At 41.1% G+C, this 16,254-nt stretch overlaps 1 protein-coding gene and 1 long non-coding RNA gene across 3 annotated transcripts in view; one reads left to right on the forward strand and one right to left on the reverse strand.

The window, feature by feature from the left end:
* The window catches only part of LOC117490209 (FRAS1-related extracellular matrix protein 2-like), a 62,525-nt gene extending 54,442 nt beyond the window's left edge, over nucleotides 1–8,083 (reverse strand). Inside the window, exons 1-2 of one of the 2 annotated variants that reach the window (XM_034139823.1) lie at nucleotides 3,082–8,083; nucleotides 278–367 (exon numbers count right to left, since the gene is read on the reverse strand). In XM_034139823.1, the coding sequence (XP_033995714.1) occupies nucleotides 278–367; nucleotides 3,082–8,083 (5,092 nt within the window). The remainder of the gene's footprint in view (nucleotides 1–277; nucleotides 368–3,081) is intronic. The other variant, XM_034139824.1, reaches the window with a different exon arrangement.
* Nucleotides 8,084–9,871: 1,788 nt separating this feature from the next.
* Nucleotides 9,872–14,868, forward strand: LOC117490240. Its single transcript, XR_004556661.1, has 4 exons — nucleotides 9,872–10,347; nucleotides 11,728–11,779; nucleotides 12,290–12,430; nucleotides 13,091–14,868. It is a non-coding gene; the product is annotated as an uncharacterized LOC117490240 (long non-coding RNA).
* Nucleotides 14,869–16,254: the final 1,386 nt, after the last annotated feature.

Raw genomic sequence — 16,254 nt, forward strand, 5'->3', positions numbered from 1 at the left:
GAAAGTGAGATTCTCTGAACCGTGATAATAAGTGTCTACACTCGGAGAGAAGAGGAGAAATACAGAGTCACCTGAAGAGAGGAGTCTAAAGGTTAGAGAGACCTCACCATATGCAAAACATGACAGGTTTAAACACCTGAGCCAGTTTGCACCTTTCAACATTTTGTTAAAATGTTATTTGGCAAAACATTCAGGACCTTTCTGCTCCTACCATGTCAAGTCTCAGTGCAGAAGCAAAGTGGCTGAATTCAAATGAAAAGCAATTGTAAAATCTTACCGTTATCCTCAACGGAGAACTGGAAGACATCAGATGTGACATTTTCTTCAGTCCGTAAGACATAGCAGATCTTCAGGTCATCAATATCAGCTGTAACAGGAAAGTGACTTTAGTTTTTTGGAGTGTCAGGTTATAAAACAGGTGAAAATCATGGCCGGACAAAGAAGAACAAAAAAGAAATAAATATATAAATGTGTGCCAATATGCTAAAACCCTGTCAGCCTCAAAAGAAACAAGAAGGGAAATGACAAGCAAACAAAAAAAATGTTTTGATGTAATTAATGACATGCAAATGAAGGCCAGTGTATTTAGCATTTTAAACTGGAAGCTACACTATTGTGTCACTGACAGATGATACAAAGTGTAACCTTGCCCCAACTTAAAGCAAAGTCCAAATTATAAATTGTATATCCAAGTGCCCTTGTCAAGATAACAAATATGTATATATGAAACAATTTGCATTTTAAGATTAAAAATAAAACTTTCATGTGAAGTTTCACGCTGGCAGAAATAGCCTCAAACACACTTTGAAGTTGAATTATTGCTTTGTGGATTGTTCAAATCCTCGCTCTGTCAAATAATTGTTCAAAAGATGGAAGCTGTCCCGCTTCAGCAGCACACCAGCTACAGTAACAGCAGGTCTCTTGTATCACACTGATTCTGTTCCTTATCAGCACTCAGCATGAACAATTCTCCAACAGAGAAAGCATTCTGAAAGTCATGCATCTGTAATCCAGGACGATAAGGCCGCAACCTCAAACTTGAGACAGCTCGAGCTAAACCAACAGAAAACGATTAAATCCTGAACCTGCCAGCTCTCTGTCAACAGTGGCGGAAAAACCAGGTGACAGTGGATGTTTAATGACAGATCTGGGTAAGAATGTTAAAAGCAGGATTGCAGCAGGCCCCTCCACTTCCACAGCTGTTTTGTTGGCTTTTCCGAATTACAGGGTTACTGTCTGACTCCTTATTCTCCCACATTCTTCAGAAACGTCTATTATAGCGCAGACAAATCATCAAGACTGTGAAAGGGCTTGGCCTCTGCGAACAACCTTCTTCAATAATATATTTCCGAGGAAGGAGGTTCATAAAAGTATAAACCCCTGACTCCTTGCTGGGACGCATCTTAAACCTCTTAGGTGGCTTCCTGTCAAAGCTGCCTCTCCTTATTCCCTTCTGTAAAATGCATAACTATTTACCATGTATGCATTTAATTTCATCGCACTGTGGGGGCGGCAAGAAAAGGGTATTCTCTTGAGTCTTGTGACACAGCCTTGAACCTTAGGACCTTGCAAATGTGAAGTCAACACTGTGAACCGGGGGCACATTGTTCATCAAATATTTAAAGAGAAAGCCTCATGGGACGTGCCCTGGAAATAGGAAGAGTAAATAAAGAGCGAGGGATTGTCTCTTTCACCTGACTGATTCCTCTGACGAGCCTGTTTGCTCTCTCGCACTCACTCTCTCACGCCCCTTGCCTCATTCTTTATTTCTCTCATGCCACCTACACCTCCCCCCTTCCCCTCTTTCCTCCTGCCTCCTTTGCTCTCTCTGCCCCCTCTTCTGCCCCCTCTTCTGCCCTTTTGCTCCTCGTTCTCGCCGAACTCTTTGTCTCATGGGTGCCCTTCGTTTTTTGAAGACTGCAGCCGTACATTGGTTTGCAGAATGGTCCATCCCCAAAAGACTCAAGAGGTCTTTTTTCACTCTGTGTTTTCAGCCCCCGTCTGTGCTTATGCCAAGCTTTGATACAAGCAGGTGAATTTTCTTATTCGTTTGTATGATTGCCTCAGCGTGAGCCACTGCAATGATTGCATCGCTTTAAACCTCAATCAGCGGCATTGTTGTCTTGATTCCGTCAGCATTATCAATAAACAGACAAGCAGATGAAGGTTTTCAAATTCATAGTTAAGGTGACATATCGCTCAATATGAATGTATGTTGGTGGTGCACGGAAATCAATTTGTTTGAGAGGTTTCAGGTTTATATGAATATTGAAGTTTCACCAACTGCTATAAATGATTTCAAACTTGAACTGACCTGGTCAAACGATGAGACTGTGCTGAAACTCAAATGTCATCCTGTCACTAAAAGATATGCTCTGACCTTTTCACATGATCTTCTACTTCTGTCCTGCTTCATTTAACAAACCACTGTAGAGAACATCAGATGTGAACATTTCCCCGGAGAGGCAGAAATAATAAATTATTCATCTCTAACCGTCTACAAGACATTTTTGCGAAAAACATCAGCCTCTAACTTTGCTAATTATGATTTGATGAGGAAGGCACATCTAAATCAGGCCCTCAAATTAACTATTGAATCCCAAGCCTGCACTTGTCACACATATGAATAATTATTACTCCATAAATTAAAATATTTGGTAGGCAGTGTGAAGCATTCATCAAAACGTACATGATTTTTGAGTGAAGTATTTCTTACTGAAGTTTAATATCACGTGAGTATCACTTCACTTTAGGGGAATATAATTATTGGATTGAAATTCAAATAAGATAGATAAACACTCTTATGATACTCAAAATAATGAAAGATGTTTGAGTTGGAAAAGGCATTTTTTAAATGTCAAAATTACATAAATGCTATTTCACATTCGTTTTGAGAGAGGAATAACCTTTAAGGTAATTCTGTTCTGTTTACCAGAACTTACAATTACATTTGAAAATCGAATTTATATGACGAACATCACTCATGCACAGTACTAAAACTTGTAATTGGATTATGCAATCCACATGCAATATTCATGCAAAGGTTGTACTTTATAATACTGGTGGTGGGTGTTTGTTTACCTTGACTAAATGTGTTGATGGAGTTGTTCCCTTGTCCCAGGTTAATGATGTATCCATGTTTGGGCTGCGTGGTGACGTGGAACACCAGGGAGGCGGGGGTGCTGTCTCTGTCCTCTGATCTCAGCACTTTGGAGCTGAGGGGGAAACCCAGGTGACCTGTGGACAAGATCTTCAAAGTGGGGGCACCTTTATTCACCACGATCTGCGGGACGCCATTGTCGATGGCCACAATGGTGATTTTCATGGTTTGAGGGTGCCGAGTCTCGAACACAGTGTCGGGGAAAATGTAAAAGTCTGTGTGTGTGCCATCGGTGATTGTAAACGAGAAGGAGTCCTCTGAGGATTCAGTTCCGTCATGTTTGTAGCTGATGAGGTTTTCATTGAGGTCTTGTTTGGTGAAGCTGGTGACGGGTGTGGACTTGTTGTAGAGGAGTTTGCCATGAACAGGCAGCTGGGTGACGGTGAATCTCAGCAGCTTCTCAGATGTGTCTTGGTCCTCAGCTGTGAGCTCGAATGGTGTAATCAGCTTAATTTGCCCTTCTGTGACAACTAAATTATTAACTGTCACAACAGGTTTCTTATTATCAACATCCACGATAGAGACTCTGAATGTTCTGAAAATAGGATTGAAGCCATCAGTCACTTCAAATTCAAAACTGTCCATTTTCACCTCATCATCTGACGTGTGGATGTAGTAAACCTTACTGCCAGCCAGCTGGAGCTGAGTGAAAGACGCAATGGGCATCCCAGGAGTATCTGTACACTCCAGGTGGCCTCTGACGGGGGCCCTTGTGACGGTGAATACTAAGTTCTCATCGGGGCTGTTGAGGTCAGTGGTGCTGAGTAGATCTGTGGTCAAAGTCACTCTGCCACCTTCTCTCAGAGACACGCCTTTACTGACCACATCAGGGAACACCATGTCGATGCTGCCCACAGTAATGTAGAAGTAACGATCAATAAGTGGGTTCATTCCATCTGTGACATCAAACTTAAGCAAGTCTCGAATGCCTTCCTGACCATTGTGTGTGTAGACAATTAGCCCTGCGTCGAGTTCAGCTTGTGTGAAATTCATGCCAAGCGTGATGTTCTCCAGAGACCCAGATGGGGTTTTCCTCTGCAGGAGGCCCTGCCCAGGCCCAAACCTGATGATGAATGTGAGAGTACTGTCGTCTGAATCTAAATCTGTTGCTTTGAGCACTTTGCTGTTGATCTCTTTGGCCTCCCCAATTTCAACCTCCAGGCCGTCGTTGATAAGCATTCTGGGGGTCTCGTCATCCACAGCAATTATCATTATCATGGCTGTCTTCTGCACGGAGTACTTTCCATCAGTCAGAGTGACATCAAAGCTGTCCTCTGTTGTCTCTGAGTCATCGTGCTCATAAATAATACTTGACGCCTCCCTAATCTGCTCTAAAGTGAAATTAGTCACCAAAACTGAGCCTGTTGACAGCTGGTTTAAAATGGCACCATGTTTGGGAGGTTTGGAAATGATGAAGACCAGCTCCTCGGGTGGAATATCCGCATCAGCCCCATTCAGAATCGGAGTGTCGATGACAATGTTCATGCCCTCCATCACAACTATCTCCCTCAAATAAATCTCAGGCTTTTCATCATTTGCAGGGATGATGACAATTGGTAAGAAATGGTTCTCTGAGAAATTGATGCCATCAGAGCACCTAAATGTGAATCTGTCTTCCACTGGCTCTACCCCTTTGTGAATGCTCTGCACAAAGTAGATATTCCTCTCCCTGATGTCTCTGATTGTAAAAGCACTGATAGCCGTTCCTGACCTGGACTTTTCAGAGCCTGGGGCGGGTGAAATATTTTCCACATAGCCGACAGTAGGCTGGACAATGATGGTGCAAAGGATATCATCCGTTGGAGTGTCATTATCATCAGCGTTCAAGTGCTCAGGGCCTATAGCATATTTCTCCCCTTCAATGACACTGAATTGAATTCCGACTCCGACCTCAGGGGCTTGGCTGTCAACGGGAAGGATAGTGACTCGGACCTGAACTCCGTTGACCTTATTGCCACCCACTGTCCAATCATCAGACATGTCTGTGAGAGTCAAATTAAAGCCATCTAGCTGAGATGAGAGACCTATTTCACCACTGGTGTGTGCATACACAACCACACCATTAATAATATCAGCTTGTGTAAACCTACTGGCAGGCACTCCTTTAACCAATATTTCACCCATAATTGGAGGATCTTCCACAATAAAGGTCAGCTGGAGGTCGTCTGTGTCATCATCACGGCCTTGAATTACATTAGTTGTGATTTCTGTGGCTCCGTTTTCCAGCACATCTATATGAGAGCCAATTGTTCCCGCAGGCAGGCTGATGCTGGGAGTTTCATCATCGACAGGCCTTACGTTAACTTTGACCGTCACGGTTACAACATGAAACCCATCACTGACATCCAGCTGAAATTCATCGCTCGTCGTCTCCTCCCCGCCATGAATGTATGATATCTTCCCCTCTGAGATATCTTCAAGTCTGAAAAGCTCTTTTTTCTCTAGGTCAGTGAATGCAACCTGTACTTGGCCGTGTTTAGGGGGCTGGCTAAGAGTAAAGGTGATGTCTTTGCTGTCTGTGTCGAGGTCTGTGGTGTCCAGCTCTGCAATACTGATGATGTGAATACCACGTTCAGACACAGTAAAGCCTGTGTTTGTAATCTCAGGGGGTTTGTTGTTTACGGGCTGGAGGTAGATAGTGAAAGCTCCTTCTACGCTGTTCCCAGCCGTGTCTTCAACAGTGTAACGGAACTGTACAACGTGGGCTGTTATTCCAAGCTCAATATCAGGAGGGCCGTATGAAATCTTATGATGATTAATTTGGGCTTGTGTGAACTCAGTAACTTCAGTGTCAGGGCTGTCCGTCAGAACCAAAGAACCGAACACAACTGGGTTATTTTCATCTGTATCTACCGGGGGCTGGATAACTGTATATTTGAGGTCACGATCCTCAGAGTCCAAATCGGTGTAGCGCAGAACATCTTTGCTGAAATGAGTGATCTTGTACTCCTGTACGGTCATCTGCAGTGTGGTGCCAGGGAACAGCTCAGGGGGGACGTCATCTATGGGTAAAACCCGGATTATAAATACACTCTCCCCTGACTCATTAGGGGGGTCATTGTCATCCTGAACTTTAAACACAAACTGATCCATGACGGTGTATGTGTTGTGAGGGCCAGTGTGTTTGTAAAACAACTTCCCATCAGTGATATCTTTCTGAAGCCACTCTGGCACCTCCTTCTCATACACTTCATCCTCTGCGTTAAATTTCCAAGAGGAGGGGTCCTCTGGGGCATCTGACTGCCTTAAGAGCACTGTGCCAATAGTAGAAAAGGGAGGGACAATAGTGAATTTAATAGTTGAGTCCTCAGAGTCAATATCTGCAGCGCTGAGCATGAGGGGAGAAATAGGCATCATCTGTTTTTTGAATAGCACCACGCCGGTGTTGGCATTTATAATAGGTGGCTCGTCATCAGTGGGCACGATTGTTATGGGAAAAAGGAATTCTACTTCGTTTTTACCATCTGACATCTTAAAGACTATGTTGTCACTGTATGTGTCGCTCCCATCGTGCTGGTAAACAACGACCCCTGTTGTAAGGTCAGCAGGTGTGAACAGCTGCCTCTGAGAGCCCAGCACCATGAGGTCCCCGTGCCGTAGCCCATCCACCACTGTGATGGTGACGGTGTCCAGGTTGTCTTCATCGCTGATCTCCAAGTTGTGGGCATTGAAGAGAGGACGAGACTGCCCCTCGTACAGCAGCTGACCAGTGTTACGTGTCACAACAGGGGCTAAGGAGTTCATCGGCTTCACAACTATCATAAAAGCAAAGGGGTCAGAGATGGCCCCGTCTGTGTCTACCACCTCAAACTCAAGCTGGAAAATCCTCTCAGTGTCTGAGTCCAGGGAGGGGGGCTTGTAAGCTATTTTCAGATCACGCAAGTCTCTCTGGTAAAAAGATGTGATGGGAAGATTTCTGTCATCAGTGCTGACTATGTAGCCCTCCTCATAGGATAAGGGAGAAGTGATGTTGAAAATAAGCTCATCTGGGTCTGACTCTGCATCTTCAGCAGAGAGCATATCAGGGGTGAGGGCGGTCATAACAAACTGGCTGATCTCCATCATCATCATGGACACAAAGCTGGGTTTGGGGGGAGTGTTTTCTTCTCCCTCTTTAATGCGAATCATAAGGTGGAAATACTCCTGTTTCACCAAGTTGCCTTCCTTATCATGCAGCTCTACAACCATGGGAACATAATCTCTGTTAGGGGATTTGCGGTCAAACGTGTGCTCATAGCGGATGTCAGCTTGAGTGAATTCATCACAGTCCATCATTTTAGAAAGTTTCCCCCCATCAATCAGCTTTCCATATCTAGGCAGAGCGCTGCCACTTGACAGGGACGTCACTTCACATTTATGAGAGTCTCTGTCATAAGTAAACTCTAAAATCTTTTTATCGATGGGATTGCTGATCGCTTTGAGGTTATCAACAGTAAGAGGCATGTTTTTGGTGAGTAACTCTAGCTGCGTAAAAACTACTTCCACCTCCATCATGAACGGGATAATAACGGTTTCGGTTTGCGCATCATACCTGAGCTGCAGCCTCACTCTGTCTTTAGCCGGACTTCTCGACCCGTAGTGGGAGTATGTCACCTCATTGGGACCAAAATCACACGGAAACTTTTTGGGTGAGAGATGTCCCGGTCTCTGTGAGAGTGGGTCGTTATCCAGGACGGTGATGCTGCAGCGGTCTCCCGGCTGCGTCTGAATCACCAGATCATTGATGGGATCAATGAAGATCGATCTCCCGAAAGGCACACGTATTCCGTTGTTCGCTACTAAGATTGCATCTTCTGACAGTTCAGATCTCAGCGCGTAAAATAATCCCGAGCTGTCAGGCTCCGCGAAAACAAGTCCAGTTACTGAAAAACACAGAAGAAGTCTGTGGAACATCATCGTGGCGAAGGATGAGATCCAAAACATCCGAAAACAGTCGCTTTGCAAAGGTGACGTCCAGGTCTATTTTGACTGGAAAAAGGTAAAAATCCCCAAAGTGTTGGGAGTCAGCTGGATGCCTACACGGATACTCCCGTGCATCTATCCGTCCGGACCCTCGACATGCTCCGCGAGAATAGCGCGCAGGAGTTTTAACTTCAGACACTTCAGAGCCTGCGTAAGGGAGCTGCCGCCCACCTCTGCGCATATTGGAGGATTTTGAAGGCTTGTTACCTCAGCTCCTTCGTCAATGGGCAGTACAGCTGTCATTCACATGGTGGGTGGTGACTAGGAGATGGGCTGAATTACACAGATTCATGACATTTCTAAATTGCTCCAATTAGGACTAGTCTGCAAGATATACTGTAGAGGTGTTTAAAGACAATATTACCCTGAAGAAAAATTGCATATTTAGTATTGCATGAGTGCTCAGATCATATAAGTATGTCATCTGTGGACATTCAGACACACTGATGAAATTCAGAGAAATTATAATTTGGGGGGCTGCAGATGTTGTCAATTGTTTCATGCTATGTAAGAAAAAGAAAGTGTAAAACTCCACTAACTTTATGTCTTTGCATATGGCTTAAATATGGATTAAATGTAATAATTAGGAGACAAGGAAGGCTTTATTGCCTACATAAAGGGAAGTTGTCATTAGTGGGCTCATTGTTGGCTAATGAGTCTTCTCTAATGTCCCTCTTCAGTTATTCTATGTCCACATTTCTTGCTAAAGGCTTATGTGTTAATAATTGATAGAAGTGAAAGTCTAGGTTGTTAAATTCCTATTTGTGCTGTCATTCATCCATCTGTTTAATTTGCTGTTTAGCTTTTTGTAAAGCAATTGAATGTGGTTCTCTGGACCTTCCCTTGTGTAAAAGTAAAAGTCTACTCTGTTTGCAGTCGGCTAGAGAAAGAGTGACCCTGTTCTTGTCAGGGTCGATCAGTAAACTATGATGCAAAAAATAAATAAATACTGCCACAAACAGAAGCGCTGGGATGTGAAAAATAAATTTGGCTGACAGGGTCCAAACATGCTGCAAACTGCTTCTCAAGACAGGAGAAAATCTATCAGGCTAGTCCTTGGTGGTCCTCAGGGGAAATGTTAACAGCAAGTTGGAAAGTTGTCAAGGCTAAGTCATGAGAGAATAAACCCGATCCGTTCCATTTGCTCTGTAAACTGACTTTTTGATGTGATCAATTCTCTGGCATTCAAATTGTTGCTGAATGTTTTTGTATTTGATAATAAGGATTTCTGGAGAGAGATCTGCAGTGGCTTGAGCAACTGTTGTAGTCAATAAAAAGCATGGCTACCATTAATCAATTATAAAGTGAGTTTATTTAGCAGTTTGTGCAAATCACTGAACTTTTTAATTCATAAAAAAGTAATAGTTCAAGGCACATTTTATACATTTGCCCAAACCCTATTGAAGGATCTTGCAATCCCCATCAAACTGGTAATAAGGTTCAAACATGTATAATTGAAATCGTCCACACTGTTCTTAAACCTGCCAGCCTTGAGTCTTTAAAATCCCCACACAGTCTGAACCTTGAAGTACTGCTTGTGACTGCATTTTGTTCTCAACACCACCCACGTTTAAAATGCCAGGTGATTAGAGGGTTCCCAGTGCCTTGTTATTTTGAAGTAGTTCAAGTACCTGGCACCCCCGGCTTTTCCAGCTGTCATACTTTTTATATGTGCCAAAACATTCTTGTTATGACTTTACATGCACTCAAAAAACTAAATCATTGGCTTTGTAGATATCACAATAATAAAAAGCTATATTACCTTAATAAAATCTCTAAATATCACCAAAGTAATTGTTTGAGTCGGACATACCAAAATAAATGCTTACAAATCCAACAGTTAATTTTGTCTTAAATTATTACTATCATTTAAGTTGATGACACGAAAATAAATGAGTATTTGACTAACAAATTATATTTTTAAGATATCCTTAATATCTTTGGCAAATTTCAGTCAAAATATTTGAGAATTGGCTAATTATACTGATCAGTTTCAGGAACAGCAATTATTACTCATTCCAAATCAATATTCTTCATCTTTAACAACAACTTAAGAAATTGAGTAAATTACACTAAAATGTCATGAGTGGACCCCATTAACAATCGCGCGCAAATGCAGTGTGCTCATGGGAAATCTACTTTTCTATCTGCGCCACATGTGGCAACCGCAACAAGCAAGGAAACACCACGACGAGAACCACCAGGAAAACTCCCTGCAAATCCTGGTAAGTAGCCAGCTAGCAAAAGTTAATGAAATATTGACCCTGACTTTGTGCATATACAACTTTATGGTGTGTAATTATCTAAATACTGTCACACTTGCAGCCATGCTGTCATAGGTCTAGCTAGTTCTCTGTCCGCTTCTACACACGCATGGTGGACACAGTCAACCAGGTGAAGTGAAGCTAACGTTTTACTCAAGTAAAAAGTAGAAACATTAGCACCTGCTTTGTCCGCAGTTGTTGTCTTAAGTACCTAATCAACCAGCTGTCTGTATGTAGCATAGTTAGCTGTTTGTTTTAAGCCCCTTTTACACTGTTATTCAGAAATGCTGTAGTAAAGAAGATCCGCCATTACGTCGACTTTTTAATACTTAACCAGACAATGCCAGCATAATGCTGCCCCAGTGTGTGATATTAGACAGCATGCCGGCCTGACGTGTAACACAACAGCGCCGGCGAATATGTGTGTCTGCATGTCCCGCCATGCCGGAATAACGGAGCAACAGTCTCGCCTTGAACAGGCTGTGAAGGGGGCTTTGCCGCCACACCCGGTTACTAAGCAACGCTTATCGTTTAGGTATCCCTGATAAGGAGGCAGTCATATCATTAACTAAAACTAGCTAGATCTGATCGATATGGACATAAACACGAGTGAAGTATAATCGGGAGAGTGATCAGGTTCTGCAAACTGAGACACGCAGCTCTGCATGATCACCTGCAGCTCTGCTGCTGTGAGGGGACCGGTGAGCAGAGCACACGCTTCAAGTTAGACCTAACACATTTAGCAATCTTATCTACCTCTGGAAGTAACCGAACTAGTTATAAATATGTTTATTCTTTACTTTTGGGTCACTCATTACTGGATTAGCGAGCTGCATGAGACTAAACTGACGGGCTGTCAGGAGAGGGAGAGAGGAAAAGAGAGCACCCTGTTTATTTCTCCCGTGTTATTATCCAAAGTTACTGTACATTTTTGAATAATGTAGTTAATCTACTATTAGTTGTTTGTGTAAATGTATTACTTATATTGTTGATTTTTGTAGAAGCGCCGATAAAAGTATGGATAATACAAAGATAAATGCACCTTGTTTGTGTAAGGTGGCTATTAGTTTATTTGGGTGATTACTGTATCGTGCGAGTGATTTCAGATAACGTCTGCCTACTGCATCCGCGGCCCAGCAGCTGTTACTAGTCTTGCCTATATGCTTATGAAACTGTTTCATCTTTATTATAATAAGGCATTGCATTTTCTTAAGAGGAGTGGCCTACCTGCCCAACTTATGTGTTGTCATATTTATGAGGGAACACTTGATGATGGCTAGAGCAAGTAAAGTTGAATTATTTTGTGAAGCATGTTAAATATTTTCAATATTTGTTTCACAGCACCGACTGCGCTAACGGAGAGAAGTTGAACGAAGATAACAAAACAGAGGAGGTAAATTTCATTATTTTATTAAACACTGAAACAACGGTGCCAACATATTAGTTTGCTTTATACAAGTTTAAGAAATCGGTGAATAAGCTAAATGAGTTGCACCTTGATTTCGACCATGTTTGAGTGCAAAGGCCAGGAAGCACTTGTTAGAAACATAAACAGTGACTATATACAAATATCTAGGACTTGATAATACAAACTGTTACTAATTATTATTATTATTATTATATACTACTCCTGCAATTGAGGATCCTGGCTCTGAACACTGCAACTGCAATCGTTTTTATTGACTGTTTTCCAAATGTTTGTGCAATTACGGTAGATGTTCCATTAACTATAGTTTGGAGTAGATGTAATTATTAGCATCAATGAGTAAATATAATTGGGTGTCATTTTTAAAGCTCTGTATGATAAAACATATTAGTCCAAAAAGTATGTAGGTAAATGGAAGTAGCATTAAACCAGTCTGTTCGCTCCATGTGATAACACTATTTATCCTCACTTTTTTAGGTTGCAGCTTATGGGATGGCAATGTAAGCTCTGCACATGTGTGGCTTCAGCGAAAGGGTCACTTCTCAAGCACTATCGATTGAAGCACGGTACCTTTGGAATCTGGGAGAAGATGCGAGTGCCTTGATCAAGGACTTTGAGGTTAGTACTATGGCTGAAATGATTCCTCAAGTAACTCGATTACTAAAAATTATCGGGCAGTGGGACAGACATACACGCACTCAGTCAAGCAGACAGACAGCGTGGCACAGAGGTAAGACCGAGGCCGATACAGATGTGCAGTGATCAGTTACAATTATAGTACCCTTATATGTGTAGCCCAGAAGACGTATACCTTTTTTTTTTGAGTTCTTTGAAATAAAAAAACAATAATTATTAGTTTTTGCATTTCAGAAAATGGGTTCTTTAAAACTTAATGCACTAAATGAGTCTAGTTTTGACATATTATTGTATGCAATTTAAACAATAACAATGTGGATTTTTGTTGTTGTTCATTTTGAGAGGCCGGTCTTATTTTCTCTTTTCTATATTTACTATTGCTCTTTTAATAAAGCAAAATAATGTATTATCCGATTAATGAATTCATCGTTAGAATACTCTATAGCTGCAGCCCTAGTTAGTACAATAGTTTTCAGGATTTTTAACAGTGTTAGTTTTGAAGTTTTAAATAATGTAATCATGGATGACTGTGATGACCATGAACATACATAGTGAGTGAGCAGTGAGGAATTGCTCTTTGTGTGTCTTGTAACATGCAGGCTGAAAGTAAGCACTAACCAGTTATCTTTTCAATGTCTGCAGGATGCTGCTGATGCACCTGTCAGTGTACAAGAGGAGTTGGCAGAGGAGGTGATGAAGATGTACCTGCTGCAGAACCAAGATGGGTCAGTCGATGAACCTACTGATGTAGGGATTGTGATTGAGGGCATCCCTGTCCTCGGAAGTCTTAGGGATCTTAGCAGAGCCTGCTGCTATCTGTTGGGACTAACCTATGCCTTGGATCTGAGATACCCCAAGAATCTCAAATATAGTTTTGAGGTATTCCAAAAACTACTGTTGGAGCTGGATCCTGGCAACCTTTCAACCAAGGTTCAGAGACTGAAAAATTGCCTGCATATGTAGTTGCCGACTACTGTTCAACAAGATGCTAAAAGGTACGAGTTGAGAGTTCCATTGATTGAATTGCATTTTGGACTGGTATTGTTGTAAAGTGTCACTGTTCTTGGTGCATTTCAGTCATATGCAGAGTTCAGTTCAGCCCGTTGCTCCCATAGCTCAATGGAAATGTTCACATGCTCATTGGCAAAAATATACCTGGTTGAAAGTTAAGCTAGATAAAATGCCTAAAAGTTTTATTGCTAAATAATCAAATTTGAGATTTCCATTGATGCTAAGATGTCTCTGCTGCAATTGGTCTTGTTGCATGTTACCCGTGTTTAAAAGGACCGCTTAGTTATATGCAGAGCTCAATTCAGCTCATCGTTTTTATAGCTTGGCCATTGTTACCAGGGCTCTCCCTTCTTAGTCGATTAGTTGACTTTATTTGTGGTTTTGGTCCATGAAGATTTCTTTAGTCAATTAGTAATATTTTAATGTATTTTTTTTCATGGTGAATGACTTATTTGTAAGAAACGTATATCTATGAGTGGCCGTTAGGGACATTATTCAGAAATACCATTCACATACACATGTGAAGCACTCTCATACACACAACTGAAACCAAAATCATTTACAAACATATGTAAAAATCTCTCATATACACATGTGAAACGCTCTCACACACATATGAAACAATCTCTTATACACAAATGAAACGCTATCATATACACATGAAATGCGATTTCAGTATGTTGTGTGAGAGGGATTTCAGTTGAAACGAAAGGCATCTCAGTTGATAAAGGAAGTCGATTTCAGAAAAGCAAACGCAATATTATGTCCGTTTGCGATTGCTCCATCATGTCTGCTCAGCAGCATGCACAAAGCTTAACTGAGGCAGCAGCGTTGTTAAATAATATCCTGGCCTCAGCGGGGTGCACAGTCTCTCCTAAGGGGAGCTGTAGTGGGCCATTGCCTGCCGCGGGACGGGAAGAGGGACGATACATGGTGTTGAGGCCAGGATATTATTTAACAACGCTGCTGCCTCAGCTTTGTGCATGCTGCTGAGCAGACATGATGGAACAATCGCAAACGGACATAATATTGTGTTCGCTTTTTTAAAATTTGCGCTTCTTCGCTGTTTTTTTTTAAACGACTTCCATTTCAACTGAAATCCCTCTCACACAACATATCGAAATCGCATTTCATGTGTATATGATAATGTCCCTAACGGACCCTCATAGATATCTCTGGTAAACACAAGGATTTAAAGTGGTGTTTTTGTGTGATTCTTTGTGAAGAATATGTTGATTTAATCGATTAGTCATCAAATGTGTACGAGTGTTAGTCGACTAAGAATGTATTTTGTCAAGAACAGCCCCTAATTGTTACAAATGTAATATGCAAACTAAACCAGGTTGAGACTTAATGTGATGTGTTATACTGGTCAAATTTGAACAATAAATATGTAATTAAAATGTCAATGTGTACAATTGCTCTTTTGGTTTTATTAGATGTATTGACCTCAGGTAAAGCACTCCTGGAGTAAAGGGTAAATACAGTTAAAAAAATAAGTAAATGTAACACATATATTTATATAATTAATAGTCCAGTTTTAATTAAATGTAGTTAAAAACATCGAGTAAATTTCACACATTTGTTTTGTTAAATAATAGTCTCCTTTTCAGTTACATCTACCTAGCATTTAAGTGATATCTACTAAAAAGAAATAGTGGTTTTGGCTTAGGGTTACTATTGCATTGACTTAGGATTTTAATTATATTTACTCAATTGTATATGTTATGGTACTAAATGTAGTTATTTAGACCCACTTGATTTTTTTACTTACATTTACTCAATTCATAAGGTAAATTTAAATGATTTCACAGCTTTAAGATTGACTCAATATTTTTAAGTGTAAAAATGTTTCACCAATTAAATTGAGTACATCATCGTTTTAGTTTTTTGAGTGTGAGATTAAAGATTCAGATACATGCATGTTAGATCTGCACTGCGAGAAGGGATGTTGGCTGATTCAACTGGATGCTGGAGTCGGATGAGAGACAGAGGGAGTGATGAGGAACAAAGGATGGATGTAAAGATCATTATTAGGTCAACAAAAGTATAGACTAGTGAACATTTTCACCTGGAACTTGAAGCTACAAACTTAGTTTCCCACAAAAAAAATGATAAGGCGTCCATATGTCATGATGAGCACCTGTTTATTCCTATTATTTTTTACTCCTGTCTGTTCCCACCTGAATGATTTGCACTTTAACTTTGGCTTACCATTGCAGTCCATCTCTATCACACGCCAAGCACGCTGAGACTTTTCCAAAGTCCAGCCTCAGATTTATGACATATTCATAAGGTGAAGATGTAGGGTACCTACCTCCCAGCAGCTGCTCTGCTGTGATAAGGCCACCCATGGAGATTCAGGGTATTGAGCATACATGAGTATGAGAAGGATTCAAAATGTTCAGTTAATAAGGCAGTATGAGGGTTAGGCACCCATCAGATTGTTGCATTTGCATAACATCTTGGCGTGCATGCCTGAAATGACAAAAACATTCCCATCAGAAGAGCTAATTGATTTGAATAGATGTTTTGTGATGAGCTGGACCACATTCATCATAAAAGGCCAAATGATTATTCAGCAATATAGTGCACATTGTTATTCAGGGCACAGGAGCATGGCAGAGTAGATTCATCTCAATCAATATTTTATGTTTGTATCATTCTTATGGTAAGTTTTGTTGTTTGGCCTGTGAACAAAAGTATCTGTACTGTAAATCGTTTGTTTTGTTACAAAGCCATCAAAAATCGCAAATTACTGCAATGCAGATTCTGAATGCAATGATGAGCACTGT

This window comes from Trematomus bernacchii, unplaced genomic scaffold (assembly GCF_902827165.1).
Source record: "Trematomus bernacchii unplaced genomic scaffold, fTreBer1.1, whole genome shotgun sequence".
NCBI classification, from domain to species: Eukaryota; Metazoa; Chordata; class Actinopteri; order Perciformes; family Nototheniidae; genus Trematomus; species Trematomus bernacchii.